This window comes from Phocoena phocoena, chromosome 2 (assembly GCF_963924675.1).
Source record: "Phocoena phocoena chromosome 2, mPhoPho1.1, whole genome shotgun sequence".
In the NCBI taxonomy this organism is placed as follows: domain Eukaryota; kingdom Metazoa; phylum Chordata; class Mammalia; order Artiodactyla; family Phocoenidae; genus Phocoena; species Phocoena phocoena.
Window position 1 is genome coordinate 101,941,189 of NC_089220.1, and position 22,362 is coordinate 101,963,550.

Consider the following 22,362-nt stretch of genomic DNA (forward strand, 5'->3'; position numbering starts at 1 on the left):
TTGAGAAAACTGTTTTATTAATACTGTAGCATTTTAGAGCTACAATAAAAGGGAAAAGAAGGTCATTTCCCTCCAGTCACCATCACACATCTTTAACACCACCAGAACAGACTAGCATCTGGTGAAACAGCATGTAGTAGAAGCAGCACCTGGTAGAATATCATAGGATTGAATTTGTTTCTGAACAGGTGTGAGACTCCTCATGGGGGCTCTCAGAAATAATTAAATAGGGGATGTACTTTACAGGAGGCTGGAGTTTCTGCATAGTCAGTTGAGGGCCAGAGCCAGGGCAATTTGAGTTACATGGAAACCCTTGATTTTTTTTTTTAATCTTCTTATTTATTTTTTAACATCTTTGAGTATAATCGCTTTAAAATTGTGTGTTAGTTTCTGCTTTATAACAAAGTGAATCAGCTATACATATACATATACCCCATATCTCCTCCCTCTTGCATCTCCCTCCCACCCTCCCTATCCCACCCTTCTAGGTGGTCACAAAGCACCAAGCTGATCTCTCTGTGCTATGCAGCTGCTTCCCACTAGCTATCTATTTTACACTTGGTAGTGTATATATGTCCATGCCACTCTCTCACTTCATCCCAGCTTACCTTTCCCCCTCCCTGTGTCCTCAAGTCCATTTTCTACGTCTGCGTCTTTATTCCTGTCCTGCCCCTAGGTTCTTCATATCCATTTTTTTTTTAGATTCCATATATATGTGTTAACATATGGTATTTGTTTTTCTCTTTCTGACTTACTTCACTCTGTATGACAGACTCCAGGTCCTTCCACCTCACTACAAATAACTCAATTTCATTTCTGTTTTATGGCTGAGTAATATTCCATTGTATGTATATGCCACATCTTCTTTACCCATTCATCTGTCAATGGACACTTAGGTTGCTTCCATGTCCTGGCTATTGTAAATAGAGCTGCAATGACCACTGTGGTACATGACTCTTTTTGAATTATGGTTTTCTCAGGGTATATGCCCAGTAGTGGGATTGCTGGGTCATATGGTAGTGCTATTTTTAGTTTTTAAGGAACCTCCATACTGTTCTCCATAGTGGCTGTATCAATTTACATCCCCACCAACAGTACAAGAGGGTTCCCTTTTCTCTACACCCTCTCCAGCATTTATTGTTTGTAGATTTTTTGATTATGGCCATTCTGACTGGTATGAAGTGATACCTCACTGTAGTTTTGATCTGAATTTCTCTAATGATTAGTGATGTTGAGCAGTCTTTCATGTGTGAAACCCTTGATTTTAACTCAGAATTTTATCACTCTCTCTTGGGTAGAAAGCTAAGAGAAGAGGAGTAAAGGTATATATGCCCTGTACCTGTGCAATAATCTGCTCAGAGCCAATTTTGATTCAGCTAACAATAAAGAACCATCACAGTTTTAGTAGAACCATCAACAAAATAAAAGCAAGATATTCGAACCTTAGTTCTAATAGGTTTATGCAGGATAAAATGAGGAACACAAAACCATAGGCTGGGGAATAACTAGAATGCTGTTACAGTCTACTAGGGAGGTGGTAAGGACTCAGCTATGAAGTGGCTATAGATGAATGAAATAGTAAAGGGGTGTACAATATCAGCAAGACTTGATAGATGAGATAATAGTAAATAAATTAGGGTAAAAGTCAAATATAGCATCAATTTTTCTGTCATGGTAGCTAGAAAAGCTATGATCCAACTATGAAAAATAGAATTTTAAAAGAATTATCATTTTGAGAGAGATTTTTTTTGGATTTCTTAAGCCTGAGGTAATAATCAATCTGTGATTTTAATTAGGGGAGTATAGCTTAATTCCTCTTTAATTACCTCACACTAAAGATTTTTTTCTCATCTGAATCTTTTTAAGTTACTGCTTGTACTACTCCTTTAGTATTAATTATTAATTAACTTGTATTCTCAATGACCAATTCATGTGAATGTCTTACTTCCCAAAGCAGATTTTGCTCTCCCAAAGAATAAAACCAATGTTTTACACTTGTATCTCCCACATCTCATACTCTGGCACTGTAACTCCATACTGACTAAGTAATACTATTTTATAGCACATGGTTCAGATATTCTTTGAAAAATATAAAGGATATATAAAAAATTATGTTCAATATTCTGAGATGAAAGGTCAGGATGCCATCAAACAATATAAAGGAACTAGAAAGAACTCTTGTAAATTTAATATACAATAGTGTCAATAAACAATGCATTTAAAATAATTGAAAGACAAATTTGAGGAAATCTCTTAGAAAGAAAAGATCAATAAAATTATAGAAAAGATAAGATTAATAAAAGAAATGAAAAAAGAGATTTCCCAGAACCGAAGGACATGATCTACATTGAATGTGATCACCAAATACCCAGCCCAATGAATAAAGCAAGACCCACCCAAAGGTATATCAAATACTGAAATGTCAGAACACCAAGAAGAAAGAGAAGATCAAATAAATGTCAAAGAAATAGGTTATATACAAAGGATCCAGAGTCCAATAGTATCAGACTACTCTACAATCACCTACAAGCTAGAAGACAGTTGATCAATGACTAAAATGAAGAAAAAGTATCTCCAATGTTGAGTTGTATATCCAGCCAAACTATAAAATGTAAAGGTAGAATAAAGGTCTAGCTATTTTCAAACAAACATGACCTACAAAAATGGGCTTCCTATGCACTCTTTCTCAGGAAGCTGAGAATATGTTCCACCAAATCAAGGAAACAGGGAGACAGGAGATGGAAGACAGAAAGTAATCAACATGTAAGAGAGGAAGAAGGAATTCCTAAAACAACAGTAAAGAGAAATCCCAGGATGACAGCTGTGCAGCAGGCCTATAAAACAAGTCCAGATCAGAGCAAGAGGAGTGTTCCAGGAGAGATGTACCCAAGATTAAAATGGGTGTGAGAAGTAACTTGATATGATTGACCATACTGGTAAGTCTGCCTGAGTTAGTGGTAGGTGAAGAGTAAAGCAAACAAACAAAATAATGAGGCAATTGTTAATTCCAGGGAAAACAAAACTTTAACAAAAAAAGTAATCACAGTCACAGTAAAATACCTGATTTAGTGGTGAATAACATATATATAACTCTAGTGCTTTAAATTTTGAGTACTTTGATCAAAAATTTGAAATAATTGGGAGGTTGGCGCAAGAGAAGGAAGAATGGTGTGAGAGAAAAGAACCAAATCCCCATCTTTCATGGGAATAAATCAATAAACAATATCTACAATTTTTAAACGAAGAAATCAGAGTGGAATCATGTTACTCAGAAATATGGATATAAGGAGCTAAAAATATCTAGGAGTTGAATGGGACTGCTTCATTGTGGAGGCATAGAGCAGAGAACTGCTTTGTTTGTACATAAACTATTCGATTTTAACACTATTACATCTGTAACTCTTTTAACTTTTAACACTATTACAACTGTAACTCTGACAAATAATTTAAGAATTTTGGATAGTAACCAGCTTATTTTAAAATGGTATCTTTTATCTCACAATTAACTAAAGATGCAAATAAACAAAAAAGAATGAAACATTTTCCAGTTTATTATCTTCTGACATCTGTCCCTAAATGCCACTCCCCACCTCCCTTAGAAAAATACTATGTTCATTTTCACAAACTTAAATATATATATTTGGTCATCTTGACTTACATAATTGCTGACAACATATGAAAAGAAAAACTGGTTCTGTTTGTTATAAATAAGTTATTAAATTATGCATGTGAACATTTGAAACATATACTAATAAAAACTACCAGAGCAAGAAGGCTTATCTAAGTAGCATCTTTGAAAAATGAAAGGTCATTATTTGAGATGCTTGTTTCATGATTTTTAGCTCTTCTATGGTTTCTGGCCTATAAATGATTCATTCATTCAATTTTTTTTCATGTAATACACCTTTACAAATTTCTTTTTTATAGTCAAGGCACCTTGCTAAGTTCTGAATTTCCTGAAATCTGTAATATTCTTACTTGTACTTAATGATCTTAAACACTGTAAAGTGCTTAATCTAGCAACATATATCTAAATCTGTTAACATTTGCAATTATTTTTCAGGGAAAAATTCTAATTTGAACAATAGTATTTATTGCTTACAGATTGACATGAAGACCTAAACTCAATATTTTGAACAAGCTTTCTATTATCTCTTCTAATTTTCCTCCTTGCCAAGAGTTGGCTAAATATCATAACATTGTGTCACTGTAAAAAGGTGGAAGGAAAGGCATTCCACCTTTTTACAGTGTTGCACCTTTTTTCTACATTGTCAGGAAATTGTACTGCCCAAGCAAATATTTAAAATGTAGCAATAAGAAAAAACCTCTAGACAGTAAACCGCAAGAAGATATGAGCCCTTCCTCTTATTCACCATGGCATCCCCAGTGCCAAACATAGTATCCAGCAATATAATGGGTATTGAAATGTTAAATGAGTGAATGCAACACTGCTTACTAATTTCGTCTATCTTCCCTAATCAAAAGAGATACAAAAAGACCACATTCTATTAGGTATCAGGAATTTATATATCTGACTAAGAAAGAAGACCCATCTTGTCAAGTTTTGGATCCCCAGAACCTAGAAAATATGGAAAGACAAAAAAAAAAAAAAAAAAAAAGTCCTTGTCGGGAACAGATCGCAGTGGGTTAGACTAGCACCCAAATCCCCTTTTATTTGTCACCAACAAAACTTCCAGCCTACTCTGTCTGCCCTCTCTTAAAACTGAATGGCCTTAAGAGGAGTAGATTCTCAATAGAAAAGTCACTTTTTCAGGAACAGGCACTTCCCACTCCATGCAAAATGAGGCCAAGTCAACAAAACAGCAAAGACTTGGCAATGCAAGCACAAGCTAATTTATTATGATTGGCCCAAATTACCCACTTTTTTTTGCCGCGCAGGCCAATATCCACAACCGCACTGATGCCTCATGTAGGGCGAACGTTTTCACCAGTAGCTGGTGAGGAGCACGGTGTTTCTCAGCCAAAACCGAGGGAGACTGGAAATTGTGCAGTGCAGTAATCCAAACACCTCGAGTGGATCTCAGTCTTTAAAATCTATATCTCGTAAGAAATTCCTTCCATTTTCCATATTACAAGCTGGGGAAACAAATCTCCGGAGCTCTTCAGGGATGAGCTCTTTTCCAAATACTACAACCATTGCCACCTACCCATCCCTCAGTCCAAGGTTGAACCACACACGACCCAGTTCTGAACGGTCACATCTAGCTGACCGCCTCCCAGCTGGCCTTTAAAGCAGCCGCGCACGGTCGAGCTGCTCCGAAGTCCAACTTCCGGCCACAAAATGAGAGGATGTTTTCCTCCTGGCCACACCCTCCTAGCCTCGCTCTCCACGCCCCGCGCAAGAGCGCGCGGGCGCGCGGGAGGGGCGGGGCCGCGTAGGCGGCCGCTGCGAGTTTCGCCCTTCCTCAGCGGCGCGCAGGAATGCCCCGGGCCCACGGACGGCGCGGCGGCGCGCGCGCGCGCTCCCGGTGCCCTCCTCAGTGACGTGCCTGGCCCAGGCCGCGCAAGGGCGCTGTAGCTGCCAGCGCCGCTGTCATGGCGTCTGAGGCGCTGTCTGAGGAGAACCCGCCGCGGTCTCTTTAGAGCGAGGGGCGGGCGGCTGGGTATGGAGAGCGGCCCTGAGAGCCTGCAGCCGCTAGAACACGGAGTGGCCGCCGGGCCGGCGCCAGGGACAGGTTCTCCGCAGGAAGGGCGACAGGAGACCAGGCTCGCCGCTGGGGATGGTCCTGGAGTATGGGCGGCGGAGAGCAGCGGCGGGAAGGGGCAAGGGGCGGCAGCCGCCGGGAGGAGCCTCTCGGACTCGGCTTCTCCCGCCGGCTCGCCTCGGGTTCTCGTACCCTGCAGCTCCCTCCCGGACTTGGACTTGAAGGGGAGCGATTTGGAGAGTCCTGCTGCCCAGAAGGCGCCTCTGACAGGGCAGCACAAGGTGACCGCCTCCCCGGAGGCAGCTGAGGCCGGAGCCGACCATGAGTTGGTTCCGGCCGGAGAGGCGGGCGCCCTCGCGGATCCCGCCGGCACCTGCCGGGCAGAGTCGGCGGCCGCGGGCTCCGAGGAGCCCAGCAGCGGCGGCGGCCTCAGCAGCAGTTGCAGCGACCCGAGCCCTCCCGGGGAATCGCCGAGCCTGGACTCCCTGGAGTCGTTCTCTAACCTGCATTCTTTCCCAAGTAGCTCCGAGTTCAATAGTGAGGAAGGAGCTGAGAACAGGGTCCCCGAGGAGGAGGAGGAGGGAGCGGCGGTGTTGCCCCGGGCTGTGCCTCTGTGCCGAGAGGAGGAGCAGGAGGAGGGGGAGGCAGCCCAGGTGCTGGCGGCCTCCAAGGAACGCTTCCCGGGACAATCTGTTTATCATATCAAGTGGATCCAGTGGAAGGAAGAGAACACACCCATCATCACGCAGAATGAGAATGGCCCCTGCCCTTTACTGGCCATCCTCAATGTTTTGCTTCTGGCCTGGAAGGTACACTCCGCAGCTTTCTATTTCCTACAGCTTTCGGGGAGGGGGAACACGGGGCGAGGGAGCTGCTGCCTGTCAGCTGATGGCTTCTTCCTTTTTTTTCCCTCATTCATCAATCCGTCCCTTTTTCTTCTTACATGAAACTCGTTCTGAGACTCTCTTGTTGGAAAAGTGTTCTCATATGTATGTCAGAAAGAATTGCCGGCAACCTCAGGTCTCTTGCAGTGTTTAGTGATGAACGTTCAGCATTCAGCTATGGCTGATATACTTGGAAACAGCTGGGACTAGGAGCATCCTAAACCCTTTGATTTATTTTTTTAACCTATATTTTTCTGTGTTATTCCTTCTTACTGACTTTATCACATATGCAAAAGAGTGAAGAAATGGGGAAGGTCATCTTCAGAAGTTACCATCAATCCGTGATATCAGGGAGCAAGTTTGATGGTTACGTTTAGTCTATTTTCCAACTCCTGCTTGCTCCATTTGGGTGTGGATACTTAAGGACATGGTGCTGGGGAAGATGTGGCCCCTTAGACAAATTCCATTTAAGGAAAAGCAGTGGCCTGAGACCTAATTACCATAACTTCTTGGTTTTCAAAGATATTTTTTTTATTTTATGCATGATATTTACTTGCCTCATTTCTTTGACTCTACTTAAAGAGTCTGGCATTACCAGTAACCACACATCAGAATGTGTTAAGGGAGCTAAAATTAACAACTAAAATAAGAAAAGATATATTCAAGTTAAAGGAGCAAAAGAGGGAAGGGCCCTTCAAAAGGAAGTATATTGAGGACTCAATATATTGAGGACCTGTAAATGAAGTGTCTTATTTAAACTTGCAGTTTTAGAGTGCTGAGAGGATGCATCTTAGAGTACATATTTTACTTCTAAATTGAGAATTGTATCTATAGATAAAATGTTCCCTAGAAAAAAATAATCTGGATTATTGTGACTCGTTAGGAAGAAAATCAAGTAAAGGAAATAGTGTTTATTAAGTCCCTTCATCTTCCTTTCTAGCAAGGGCTAATGCAAAAGAAATAAGATTATATCTTACCAGTATCTAGTACATAATGGCACTCAAATGTGTTGAGTGAAAACTGCCTGCTCTTGAAGAGCTGTTGAGCTATTTGGAGTTGCAGCATCGACTTACTTGAAATTACTAAAGAACAATGGAAGACAATACACTATAAATGCTAGGTTATAGGAAGCAGATTGAAATGCATTAGACATCCTAAAAGGGGAAGTTTTCCTTTGGTCTGGCATAGTCCCAGAGAGCTTCATGGAATTTTTAGATCTTGCAGGAAGCTTTTAAGGAAAAGTAGGATTTAAAATAACAGGAAAATGGAATTCCTGGGAGAGGGAAGGGTATAAATAAAAGGGATGAAAATAAAATGGATAATGTGTGTGTGTGTGTGTGTGTGTGTGTGTGTGTGTGTGTGTGTGTATGTATGTTTTGGATGACAGGAGTGGTAAGTTCATATTGCAGGATAATAGAAAATAAGATTGAAAAGGTGAAGAGCCCCTTGATGAAAGCCCTTGAATGTCAGACTAGGGAGTTAAATTTCATCCTATGAGCCAAAGTCCCCAGTCTTTCTGTCAGAAGGAGTAACAGTTTCCTTTAGGCTTTTCTCACTTCCTAGTTTCTACATAGTACTGCAGAAGTTCAGAGGAAAGAGCAAGTACCATGGTCTCAAATATTTGGGGATAGATGAGCATTGAATTGGACTTTGAAAGACAGCATACATTTGCGTTCCCACTATATGTGAGGTACTAGAAATACAAAGATGAGTAAGATGCACGTGTGCCCTCATGTAGCTCATTAGTAATGGGGAGACAGACATATAAACAGTAACCACATTGCAATGTAGAAGTTCTAAATATGCTATGGAATTACAGAGAAAAGTGTAATTGGGAATGGAACATGTCAAGGGAAAGCTTCACAGAAGAGGTAACCTGTGTACTGGGTCTGATGGATGAGTAAGAGAAGTTCCTTCGAGGCAGAGGGAATAGTGTGTTCAAAGATGCAAAAGCAGAAAAAGGTTTGTTCTATTTGGAGACTCCAACCTTGCTTGGAGTGCAGTGGAGGAGGAGAAGGAAATGGCAGTAGCAGGAAATAAAATTGATAGGTGGGTTAGACTCTGAATGAGCAGGCATGCTAAGGTACTTCGAGATTGTTTTATAAATCTTTGGTTCTTAGGCTTTTTTCTGCCTCAAGGCTATTGATGCACACAAAAATTACTCATCAGTAATCATCAGTGATTGATGGGGAGATCGATTAAGAGTAGCAAGGTTGGATAGAGCAGTGTTCTCAAAGTGATCCAGGGCTTCTGAGGTCAGTACTGTTCATAATAGTACTCAGTTGTTTTTTGCCTTTTTCGCTCTCACTCTCTCAGTGTCAGTAGAGTTTTTCAGGCTGTATGATGTGTGATGACATAATTGCTCTGACAGTTAACAGAATCTGTGCTCGTGCATTCTTGTGTTTAAAATTTTTCTCAATTTTTATTTCTAGTATGGTAAATCTTGATAGATATAATCCACTTAAACAAGAGCTCTTTGTGATCCTAAATAATTTTTAGGACTGAAGAGGGTCTTGAGACCAAAAAGTTTGAGAAATGCCGTAGTGGAGAAAAATAGTAAATAGGGTATGAAGGTAGTTGTCAGATTTCAGAGGACCCATCATTAGACATGTTTAGACTTTATATACAGCTGATAATAGGAAGCTACTATAAATTACTGGATAGAGGAATGACATAAAGAAAGGGGTCTTTTCATTTGAGATTAGACTGGAGGTGAGATTGTAGTGAGTGTAGCAGGAAGAATTGATGAGGATAGCTCTTTTGGATGGGAAATTCTCTGCCCCTTCTCTCTGATGAGGATAATGTCACAGCCTAAATGATGAATTGATTGCTATCTGGATATAGGAAATGAAGGATGTGACACTTTTTCTAATTGGGTAATAAGGATTGGTTGGATCATTCAAAAGGTAGAGAATGTGTTTTAGATGGGAAAGTTGATGTCAGAGTTTGGCTGTGTCAGGTTGGAATTGTCTGTTAGTGGGACATAAAAATATAAATGTTCATTATGCCTCCAGAAACATAGAATGGGCCTCAGGAAAGATGTAAAAATTATGAGAAAAATTGAACTGGAGAATTATTGCATAGATATAAATATGGTATCAGTGAGAATACATGAATTCTCCAAAGAGAGTGGTGAATAGTTCTCAACTATTTGTCATCCCAGTATATGTGAGGAACTACAAATGGCCATTATAAACATCCTCCCTCTATTTTCTCGCTCCCTCTTCCATCCAGTTCTCCAGTAGACATAGAGAAAACAGAGGAATAAAGAGGAAAACAGAGGAATAAAGTTGCTGGGGAGAAGGGAATGCTAAGCAGTAAAGATGAGAGAGTGTAAAAGAAATCAGTATAGGCACAGTTTGAGATGTAAATGAGAACTAGAGATAGGACAAAGTCATGATAGTAATGTGGGAGAGAGACTCTAATTTAAAAAAAAAAAAAAGGTCAGTTATCATTCTCAAATGCAGCAGCATCAAGGAACTGGTGGAGTAGGAAAGATTTTGCCAAAAAGGACAGATATGAGAACAAGGTCGCTAAAAAGTCAGGATAACGTGGAATCCTCAGAATAGGTGGTAAAATTCTCTTCAGAGGAAAACAACAACAATCTTTTTTTCTGAAGTAATGGAAGGAAGATACAAAGACAAGGTCATGTTAAGATAGAGAGACATGAAAATGGAGGCCTCATTCTCCATTTTGGCAGAATAATAGATGATCTCATCAGTAATAGCTATTGAACTTGCCAGTAATTAAGGAGAGAAGTTGTAAAGCATCAAAGGGTGAATTTTGTGAGAAAATTATGTTGTGCTTTAAAGAAGTTCTCATCTCATTGAAGATTATGCCTAGGAATTTGAGGCATAAGCAGAAAGTAGTCAGTGGCCATGGATAAATTGGGGTATTCTTTTAAAACTTCTAGTATGTAAATTTTGCTCCCCACCCCCCAAAATAGTTCTCATCCCTGGAAATAGGAGCAGGAAGAATGGCTGGTTAGGATTATCATGTATTGGGCTTTTCAAGGGTTGATTCATGGAGAGTCAATGGAATTAAGAATTGAAAGTAAAACAGTTGATCATCTTTTTTGGGGGAGAATGAAGTAATGAGAAAAATCAGTAAGGAATTTCCTAGCAGTCCAGTGGATAAGGCTCTGCGCTTCCACTGCAGGGGGCATGGGTTTGGTCCCTGGTTGAGGAACTAAAAAAACAAAAAAATCAATAAACTGAATACATTAGGAAGATTTGAGTGATTCAAAGGAAGTAAGTGCCATGATGATTCTGGGTGAGAGATGACAGTTAAAATGATCAAACATGGTAAGTACTGAGTTGGAAATGTTGGAGTTTTAATGAAAAGTGTTGGTTTAATGAAAAGTGTTGGAAAGTAGGTGGTCATCACTCATCTGTAAAATAGTGGAGCCGTGATAATCCAACAAATCAAGAAAGAAGGAAATCTGTTCATTAAATTTAATTCAAGTTCAAATTTCTAATTCTCTTTAGCCAACACCAGGTAAATTGACCCAAATTGAAGTCTTTGAATACATTTTCATTTTGCTTCTTTATTTTAGACTTTTTTTGGTGTTTTTTTAATAGTTTTTCTTTAATCTTTCATAAAACAATGCCATTTTTTATTTGAGGGCTGTGGCCCAATTAATCAGTTGTGTTTATAAAAATCAAGTCAGAAGATATATAAAATATAAAATTTACTTTCTGATGTTATTGGCCTATGTTATAAATACTGAAGCAGAGTGATGGGTACTTGGAAGTTCATTATGCTGTTACTTTTTGGCTTTTCCATATGATTCAAATTTTGCATTATGAAACATTTTTAAAAGCTTCTGCCTTAATATTTTTATGTTTATGAAGGTATTACTTTAATAATAGAGGGAGTCCCTGCTTTGTCACACTTTTGTTTTCTTATAGAAAGAATATAGGTTCTAAGGCCCACATACTCAAAAAAATATATATATATACACACATATATAAAACTTATACTGTACATTGTAATAGAAGACATATAGCATTGTAATATCTAATCATTATGTATCTAATTATTATGTAGCATTTTAGTGGAAGACTGAATGCACTATTCTGATTTAAGATGCTGGAAGCACATCCCCTCTCCTCCTTAATCCTTTGGGTGGGAAATTCTTCCTCTTCTTTCTTTGCTTAGCAGGTGCTGAGACGATCTCCTACTCCACATCGAGGGAGGAACAGCAGGATTCTTAAGCAAGTTTGTTTACCTTAGGCTTGTTGTTCCAGACATTAAACCTAGAAACTATCAATATAAAATAAAAATTGATACATTTGATTCAGTAAAAAACAAAAAACTTAAGGTTAAAAAAAAGAAAAAGGACAAAAAGATACCCCTTCCCCAAAAAAACTTCACCAGGAACTAAGTCAAGTCAAAACACACACTACAAACTAAGGGAATTATCTGCTAGATTACTGTATGTGTCTAAAGGCTAATTTCTTAATTTACAGAGAGCCCTTATAAATTAGAAAGAAAAAGATGAGTGACCCAAGAGCAAAATGAGCAAAAGGCCATTAGCAGAAAATTCAGTGACGTTCCAGCGGACATATCCTCTGTCTCATTATCACCTGCAGAGGGTGAGCTTCTTACCAGAAAGCTTTTGCTCTAATTCTCCCTCCCTCCTTGATGACTTTTCTTTTCTCATACCTTTTCACAGATACCTCTTCTTACTTTTGACTAGGTTTTACCTTCTTTTTTTACTTCCTGACTCATAGGAATATTGCAATTGCACAAATTTTCTCATATTCCCCTTTTCCTAAAGTAGGCACAAAGCTCTTTTGAGGATTTCCAAGTGTATTACTTATAAAAATGGAAAAACAGATGGTGAGCTGAAGATTCCATTTTAGCCTCTGCCCACCCTGTTTGTTTTTTAATATAGATCCTGTAAGAAGAGATTAAAAACTACACACAGTGGTAGAGTTTTGTTTACACAAAAGGAGCAAGCAACACTTCCGAGGCTTTCATTTCCAGTCTCTCCTAAGAATTAGGATTGGTGTAATATCTCTGGGTTTGTCAGATAAAGTGGATATGGGCAGATGATATTATGAATACTCCCTGTGGTGGTTGTCCTATTAGTGATGTCCTCATTTCCTCCTCTCCCTTTGCTATGAGTAGTCCTTCAGTGGAAAACCTTCCCATTCTCCTTCCATCCTTGTCGCTGTTAAGTCCCAGGTGAAGGACATTTGAGCACAGGTGGTATCAGTAATCCTAGGGCTTTGAATAATAACAGTAAGTACTCAATTATTTTTATGTCCAGATACTATGCTAAGTATTCTACATGTATTATATGCAATTTCTCTTTTTTTTTGTGGTACGCGGGCCTCTCACCATTGTGGCCTTTCCCATTGCGGAGCACAGGCTCTGGACTCGCAGGCTCAGCGGCCATGGCTCACGGGCCTAGCCGCTCCGCGGCATGTGGGATCCTCCCAGACCAGGGCACGAACCTGTGTCCCCTGCATCGGCAGGCGGACTCTCAACCACTGCGCCACCAAGGAAGCCCCTATGCAATTTCTCTTTTAATTTTCTCAACCACATCATGAAATCCTTGTGTAGATATTGTTCTTATTTTACATACATAGAAAATTGAGGTGCATAAAGTGTAAATAACTTACCCAAGGTAAGTTTATACCCATTTCAGAACCTGAGCTCTTACTTCAGATATTTGGTTGGAAAGTTGAAATTCAAGGTAACAGTAAGCCTGGTGGACAATAGGCCTGGGACAAACCAGGGTGGAAGAAGAGCTAGTGATAAAGTCAGAGAAGCAGAAATAGACTTCACGATTCCTTAGAACAAATCCTGGGGATCTGTTCTTTGTACAGATTCCTTCTCTTTTTAGCCTCCTGTGTTTTATCCCATGTCCTCTCAATTATCTGACACTTCCAATTTCAGAGGCTTTCTTGAGTTCTGTGGTGAACGAGCTTGCCTTTACCATCAAAGTTTATTAAGCATTTTCTTTGATATTTTCAGTAGTTAAGTTTTCTCTCTCCTGCCACTACCCTAGTTCAGGCCACTTTCATCTCTCTCCTGGACTACTTTAGTAGCCTTTTAACTGTTCTCTTATCTTATTCTCATCTGTCTTACAAGCAATTAATACAAATGTTTCACTGTCACTTTTTCTTTAGGTATATTTTCAGCATGGTAAGCTTGCTGAGCTGCTTAAATATAAGTCCAGTGAAATTTGAACTAAAGATGCCTTTTTTAAAAAAAGTTGTATTTATTTATTTTTATAAACTTATTTATTTATTTATTTTTGGCTGCCTTGGGTCTTTGTTGCTGCACCCGGGCTTTCTCTAGTTGCGGTGAGCGGGGGCTACTCCTCGTTGTGGTGCCTGGGCTTCTTATTGTGGTGGCTTCTCTTGTTGCGGAGCATGGGCTCTAGGCACACTGGCTTCAGTAGTTGTGACTCGCTGGCTCTAGAGCGCAAGCTTAGTTGTGGCGCATGGGTTTAGTTGCTCCACAGCATGTGAGATCTTCCCAGACCAGGGCTGGAACCCATGTCCCCTGCATTGGCAGGCGGATTCTTAACCACTGCACCACCAGGGAAGCACCAAGATATCTTCTTTTATTATACATCTTTTACTGGGAAAATTTCACTGGAAAAACATTCTTCATTGTTCTAAAACCTTTGAATTGCATATAAAATAGGACATTCTTGAAAATCTAATACATGTGAATATATCTGCAGTTTCTGATGGTTTTAAATAGTTTTAAATAGGCCTCGATATTACCCTGAGAATGGGGTCTAAGTTCTGATAAACATTGAGGGTAAAGGTGTTTCAAATTGGCCGAAGTTGAAAGTTGTCTCTTATTAAATTTTCCTGATTTGAAATACTGATGGCATGTAGAAAGTCAGTTAGATTTTTAGTATTTTTAAGTACAGTAATTATTCTTAATAATAAATGAATATTACTGCTAAGAAATTAGAATATAAAGCATGATGTATAATAGCTTATAATACATGTTTATTTGCTGGAGCCAGAATTAAAGGCATGTTGAAAGGATCCTTAAGTTTTTTAGCCCTTATTTTGAAAAAAGCTGCATTTCGTCTCTTTGATTCCCATTAATAATACTTATATTATAATTTCTTCACAATTTCAACTTAAAAAAATTACGAATACTATATGATTTGCCACATATTCAAAATCAGTGAGACGTGAACTGAGAAGAAATCTTTTTTTTTTTTGGACGTGCTGTGCTGCTTGCAGGATCTTAGTTCCCCAACCAGGGATTGAGCCCACATCCCCTGCAGTGGAAGTGCAGAGCCCTAACCATTGGACCACCAGGGAATTCCCAAGAAATTGTATTATTTAGTGATCCTTTTTACCGTAAGTAATGCAAAAACAGACTACAGCACAGGAATCAAATAATTCACGGACAAATTAAAAATATTTGTCTCCTGGGACTTCCCTGCGTGGCACAGTGGTTAAGACTCCATGCTCCCAATGCAGGAAGCCCAGGTTCGATCTCTGGTCAGGGAACTAGATCCCACATGCATGCCACAACTAAGAAGCCTGCATGCTGCAACTAAGGAGCCTGCGAGCCGCAACTAAGGAGCCCACCTGGTGCAACTAACTAAATAAATATTAAAAAAAAAAATTTTTGTCTCCTGAGTTCCAACTCAACTTTCTGTTTGAATGTCAAACTAAATTTCACAGTTATGAAGCAGACATCATTTTCTTCTACAAAATTACCTTCCCTTACCAAATGTCTTATTTTTATTAAATGTATGGATCATAAGTTTAGAGTTCCCTGAGCCTTAGAGTCAACTTCAATTTTTCTTTTCCCATCATCCTTCACTTTTCACTGGTCACAAAGTTCTGTCAGTTCTTCATTTAAAATATATTTCATGGGACTTCCTTGGAGGTTCAGTGGTTAAGACTCTGTGCTTCCACTGCAGGGGGCACGGGTTTGATCCGTGGCTGGGGAACTAAGATCCCACATGCTGTGCGGCACAGCCAAAAAAAAAATAAACACGCACACACATATATATACATATATTTCAGATAACGTTTTATATAAGATTTCATTGAAAGAAAGTGTTGCTGTTTTTAGAAGTCTGTGTATTAATTTTGTATCTTGCAGTTTTACCAAATTCATTGATGAGTTCTGGTAGCTTTTTGGTGGTGTCTTTAGGATTTTCTATGTATAGCATGTCATCTGCAAACAGTGACAGTTTTACTTCTTTTCCAGTTTGGATTCCTTTTATTTCTTTTTCTTGTCTGGTTGCTGTGGTTAGGACTTCCAATACTATGTTGATTAAAAGTGGTAATGGGAATTTCCTGGTGGTCCAGGGGTTAGGAATCCGCACTTCCACTGCAGGGGGCACAGGTTCAATCCCTGGTCTGGGAACTAAGATCCTACAAGCCACACTGGATGGCCAAAAAAAAAAAAAAAAATGGTTGAGCATCCTTGTCTTGTTCCTGATCTGTTAGCTGTGGTCCTGTCATAAATGGTCTCTATTATGGTGAGGTGTGTTTCCTCTATACCCACTTTGTTGAGAGTTTTTATCATAAATCGATATTGAATTTTATCAAAAGCTTTTTTTGCATCTATTGAGATGATCATATGATTTTTTGTCAGTTTGTTAATGTTGTGTATCACATTGATTGAGTGTTGCAGAGCACAGGCTCTAGGGTGTGCTGGCTTCAGTAGTTGTGACACATGGGCTCCAGAGCACAGGCTCTGTAGTTGTGGCACACGGGCTTAGTTGCTCTGCAGCATGTGGGATCTTCCAGGGCTTGAACCCGTGTTCCCTGCATTGGCAGGCAGATTCTTAACCACTGCGCCACCAGGGAAGCCCCAAACTGTATTTCTTGAGTACTTATTAATTGGTATTCTAATTAAACATTTAACAATGTTCTTTGGCTGGTCATTTTCATACTTACCATTAGCTATATAGACTGTTCCTTATTTCTTTGTTATTACTGGGTCCCCTGCATTTTTTCCCCCCTCTCCCCTATATCAAAATTATAGGTATCAAAATCTTGGCATATCACTTTTGAGATGTTTTACATTTCTGTTCAGGATATTAACACTTTAAGCAGGTTTTGTTATTTTTATTTTTGGTCTCTCTTGAGTCTATTCTCAAGTACACTTCACTCTTCGAATGACCAAGAATTACAGAATAATTGGGCTGAATTAATGATGTTTTATCCTATAGTTGAATATATGGAGTTGTAGTAGCATTATTTCCTTTTGTTAATTTAAGTGTTTAATATTAAATATTTTATTTAAATATTAATTTTAATAGAAATCTAGTTAGAATAATAAAATATTATAGGATAGGACATAATTTATTTTCCTAGATAATAAAAGCTTCATTTTATTTGGACTCTATTAATTTGAAACTGTGTGTGAATATGCACTGAGTGGTTTTGCTCAAATTTTAGGAAGAATATTTAAACTACTTAGAGTACCTTCCAGATGTCCTTGAATACATTAATTTACTTGTAAACAATATGTTATAGATTATTACTAAAAGAGGACCATCTGAGAACCTAGGTCATACTTCATTTGTTTTTCTGTTTTTCATCATAAGATTTAGAGATTCAGACAGAATGCCACAATTTAAAATTCTGTATCCTTAGCTAACTTTCCCATAAGCTGTTTTTTCTTTAATAGACTCTAAAGAGACAAAGGAGAGAAAGTCTTACGATCATTAACAAAATCTTCAGCATTTGCCTTTGTGGTGATGGTGGTAGAGGGAAGCAAAAAGAGAAGCAAGCATTCAGGAAGATCATTTTTTGGTTAAAAAAAATTAAGATCTGTTGATGGCTCCAAAGTATTAGTGGGAAGGAGGCAGACATTTCTTCACTATTATACTCTTTTGTCCCTAGCTTTAGTGAACATCCATAATATTTTGTTGGCTAAGATTCGGGAAATGAATATACTGCTCAGTATGCTTGGGAATAGTTAAAATATTTGCGTATTTGTTGTCCCACTTCTAAAATCTCTATAAAGGTTGTCATTTCCTATTTCAAATGTTTGAAGCAAGACATGATAGGCAGTTGTTATTATTTGGAAATTTCAAGACTAAACCCTGAAATCATCTATTTGTAGAAATCTAGGATTGTAGAATGTATTTCCCAAATACATACACTTGTTAGTGCCTTGGTTTCTTATTGACAATTTTATAGTGGGATTACTACATTGACCAAAAGAGGATAAGCTATTTGTTTATGGGATTTTCTGGTGAATATATTTCTGTACTGAATTTGTCTGGAATAAAAGAATATATAGGTCTCATTTAAGAAGCATTGTTAGGTGAAAACTGGACTTTCAGAGTGGTCTGACAGTTATTCAGAATGTAAATATTCACACTGTATATAAACTACTGGTTTAAATATCAGACCTTCAAAGTGGTATTGAAACACCTTGATAAAATATCATCTAAAAGCAGTTAAAATCATCTAAAGCAGGGATCAACACACTTTTCCTGTAAAGGACCAGATAGTAAATATTTTAGGCTTTGTGGGCCATATCGTCTCTGTTGCAAAGATTCAGCCTGTTATTATAGTGCAAAAGCAGCCAAAGACAGTACGTAAACAAATGAGAGTGACACCCAATACAACTTTATTTAGAAAAACAAGCAGGGGACTATAATTTGCCAATGAGTTTCAATTTGAAAAATATACTCTTTATGGGAACTCTCTGTACTTTCTGCTGAATTTTTCTGTAAACCTAAAACTGCTCCAAAAAAAATGTCTATTACAATTTCTGGGACTTCCCTGGTGGTCCAGTTGTTAAGACTCTGTGCTTCCACTGCAGGGGGCGTGGATTCTATCCCTGGTCGGGGAACTGAGATCCCGCATGCCATGCGGCGCAGCCAAAAAAAAAAAAAAAAGTCTATTACAATTTTAAAAAGTGTCCTAGAAAATAAGAATAATTTAGAAACAAGTAATGATCAAAACCTCCATGGCAATTCTTGGTTTTCACTGAGTGATAAAGCCACTGGATGACTAACTCATAAGTACCAACTGTCATGTATGCTTTCAGAGGGTCTAAAACTGTTCTATTTTACAGGGATCTTTTTTAGCACTTACTTTATTCATTGATTAAAACAAAAAATTGTGACATACTGTTACTACATTCGGTAACATAAAGATCCAGAGCACCTTCTTCAACAGTTGTTGTTGGAGAAATTGCTGATTTAAATGATCCTGAAATAGTAATTCCTGAGGAATTTTTAATTATGCTGCTATTCTGTCATTGCTATGTTAATTATTTTGTTCGAGTTTGCATCCTACAGTACTTATTTTTCTTCCATGAATATACCAAGGAGTATGCTTTTCAATAAGTCAGCTAAAATATTTACAATCATTGGCTGTAGTATCTGTGTAATTCATCTGATAATTAATTTGAAAAATTCATTTAGACTGTGTTGCAGCTGACATAACTTTTGAAACTTAAATATGACTATAACGTATATATCTACTTTTAACCTTTTTATTGTGACATATAGCGCATACAGAAGAGTACATAAAACAGAGATGTCCAGTTTAACAAGTTATCATAAAGCAAACAGTGGAACTACCATGCAAGTCAAGATATAGAGCATTGCCAGCACCCCAGAGGCCTCTTACATGTCCTGTTACGACTGTAACTCCTTTTCTTATCCCTAGGGTTAACCACAGTCCTAATTTTTATAGTATCCATTTTCTTTTCTTTATACATGTACAGCTCTAAACAGTAAAGTTTAATTTTGCCTGTTTTTAAATTTTACAGGTTGACTCATATAATATGAATCCTTCAGTTTATGACCATCCTTTATACTGTATTCATTTTAGCTACTCAACAAAAAAAAATGGCCCAGGTAGACTGAAGTAATGGAATATTGACCTGTGTTAAGCCTGTCTTCAGTAAAACTGCTGCATGGGTGACCTGTCAAAACGTGTTCGGTGCCTCTTCCTGCCCTTAAACTGTATTTTCTATCATGCAGGACACTGCTGCAGGTGCATAATGACAATCAGGATGGGTGACAAAAGGCATAGCACTTGGCTTTGAAAATAGATTTCTCATTGACTCTCTGAGATCTTATATCACCCTGTAAATTTTATGGTGATAGGATTGGCTTTATTGTATTAAAGATTAGTTACAAAGATTTTTAAATGTGAGTGTTGTATACCTATAGTAGATACATATAATACACATACATACTTGTGTTTCTGACTGAAGAAACACTTTAAATTATCTAAAACATTTGATTTTATAGAAAAATACTTTGTTTTTCAGGTGAAACTTCCACCGATGATGGAAATCATAACTGCTGAACAGCTGATGGAATATTTAGGTTAGTGTTGAAAAGTGAATGATTTTTATATCTCTTTCAAAATAAACCAGAGTTTTCAAAGCTAATATATTACCAAATTTCACCTTTTTGAGGCTATTTTTAAGTTATAATTTTTAATCTCTTAATTAAAAAATTTTATCAGTGTGTTTCTGTTATTGGATGCCTTCTTTCTGACCAGCATTAAAATTCTTTAATATAAATAAAGAGACTAGTGACATCTAGAAAACAACAAGGTGCATATTAATTCCAATAAACTACAGAGTGGGAAATGGCACAAAAACTCTAACATTGAATGTAGGTAGTGTTTTAAAATATTGAGTAGACTTGAATTAAAACCCAGGAGGTGATTTAGAGCAGTGCTACCCAAAATATGATTCATAGACCTCTGTCAGTCTATAAAATGTTAGTTACCGGTCTGCAGTGAAATAGAGGCTTATACTAGACTGTAAAACATTTTAGTCCATCTGAAATTTTTTGATAGCCAATTTTTCTTGATGAAGGAAGCAGTGTATTGAATTGCATTCTTATGCAAGATTCTTATTTCAAAACAGACCATACTACACAGTTTGCAGACCAGTTGCATTGAGTAGAACTTGTTTACAGAGCAGGTTGTTGTATATCACCCTGCAGTCTTTTACAATTTAGCAAATAAGAATTTATATATTTATACTATTACCAAATCGGAAATCTTAATCTATATTCTTACAGTTGTTTAGTAATCAAATTTTTATTTTAAAAAATTTTATTAGCTAATTAGTTTATTTATGCCATTCCAGCCAACTAGCTAACTGATTTTTTTTTTGTGAGGTGTAGGTTTAGTGAAGTAATTGAGATTAGAGCTTTTGGAAGACCTTTTTCTTTCTTTTTTTTTTTTTTTTTTGCGGTACGCGGGCCTTTCACTGTTGTGGCCTCTCCCGTTGCGGAGCACAGGCTCCGGATGCGCAGGCTCAGTGGCCATGGCTCATGGGCCTAGCCGCTCCGAGGCATGTGGGATCTTCCCGGACCGGGGCGCGAACCCGTGTCCCCTGCCTTGGCAGGTGGACTCTCAACCACTGCGCCACCAGGGAAGCCCTTGAAGACCTTTTAATTTATGTAATTAATGTCATTTAATCCCACTCACTGGCTAGGGAACCTCATAGTTAAGTGTAGATTACTTTCAATATCTAGATGTCTGGAAATAGAATTTCTATTTAAACCTCTTTTACTCTAGCTTGGTGATTCTTAAACTTTGTGATTTCTAAATTATATTTCATGTAAAAGGCTGAAATATGCTTAGTGCTTTTGATGAACAGCCAGTATGACTGCCAAGGACTGTGCAAAGGGGAAGTATTAGGAGATGAGATTAGAGGTAATGGGATCATATCATACAGTATCCTAGGCTATTATAGCAACTTTGACTTTTGCTGTGGGTGATTGGGAAGCCATTAAAGGATTTTGAACAGAGGACTAATGATCTGACTTTGAGTTTAACAAGAATTCTCTGGCTGTTATGTTGAAAATAGAACTTAGTGGTGTAAAGGCAGAAGCAGGGAGATTGGTTAGCAAGCTGTTAAAACTGGCAAAAGATGGTGGTGGCTTCAAGCAGGGTAGTAGAAGTGGAGATTATAAAATATGGTCAGATTCTGAATATAGAGCTGACAGAATTTGCCGATCAGTTGAATGTGGAGTGAGAGTGAAGTCAAGGGTTACCCCATGATTTTTGGTTTGAACAACTGGAAGGACAGAGTTAACATCAACTGAAACAGGAAAAAATGGAAGGAACATGTTTAGGGAGGAATATCAGGATTTTGGTTTTGGGATGTTTATTGGCATTCAAGTGGAGATATCAGGGAGGCAGTGGGATACATAAATGTAGAGTCTAGAGGACAGGTCTCAATCAGTGCTGTACAGTAAAACTTTCTGTGTCAATGGAAATGTTCTATATCTGTGCTGTCTAGTTTCATAGCCACTAGGCACATGTGGCTCTTGATATCTTAAAATATAGCTGATGTGACTGAGGAACTGAATATTAAATTAATTTTAAATTAAATTAAATTTTTATTAATTAATTAAATTTAAATTTATGTAGCCACATGTCACTACTAGTTATTGTATTGGACAGCACAGATCTAGCCTATAAATACACATTTGGGAACAGATAACATATATAAATGACAGTTATACTGAGTCACAAATAATATGAAAGTAGATAGAGAAGGGAAGAGATCAGTAGACTGAATCTTGGATATGCCAGTGATTAGAAGCTGAGGAAGAGGAAGAATGGGTAGAAGCTCAACTATATAGAAGAAAAACCAAAGACTAATTTCCTAGAATCTAAATGAAGAGTTTCAATGAAGAGTTAGAGATTAGTTGAATCAAATGCTGCTAATAGGCCACGCAGGATGAAAACTGAAAATTGACCATTGATTGAGCCATAAGGAGGTAATTGGTAACTTCAGCGAGTCCGCAGGATAAAAACCTGACTGGAGTGGGCACAGGGGAAAATTAGAAGCCCTTATATATT

General features: G+C 38.1%; 1 protein-coding gene across 2 annotated transcripts in view; it reads left to right on the forward strand.

The window, feature by feature from the left end:
• Positions 1-5,550: 5,550 nt before the first annotated feature.
• The window catches only part of MINDY2 (MINDY lysine 48 deubiquitinase 2), a 72,442-nt gene continuing 55,630 nt past the window's right edge, over positions 5,551-22,362 (forward strand). The window contains exons 1-2 of one of the 2 annotated variants that reach the window (XM_065871224.1): positions 5,551-6,475; positions 19,802-19,859. In XM_065871224.1, the coding sequence (XP_065727296.1) occupies positions 5,627-6,475; positions 19,802-19,859 (907 nt within the window). In that variant the 5' untranslated portion in view covers positions 5,551-5,626. The remainder of the gene's footprint in view (positions 6,476-19,801; positions 19,860-22,362) is intronic. The other variant, XM_065871225.1, reaches the window with a different exon arrangement.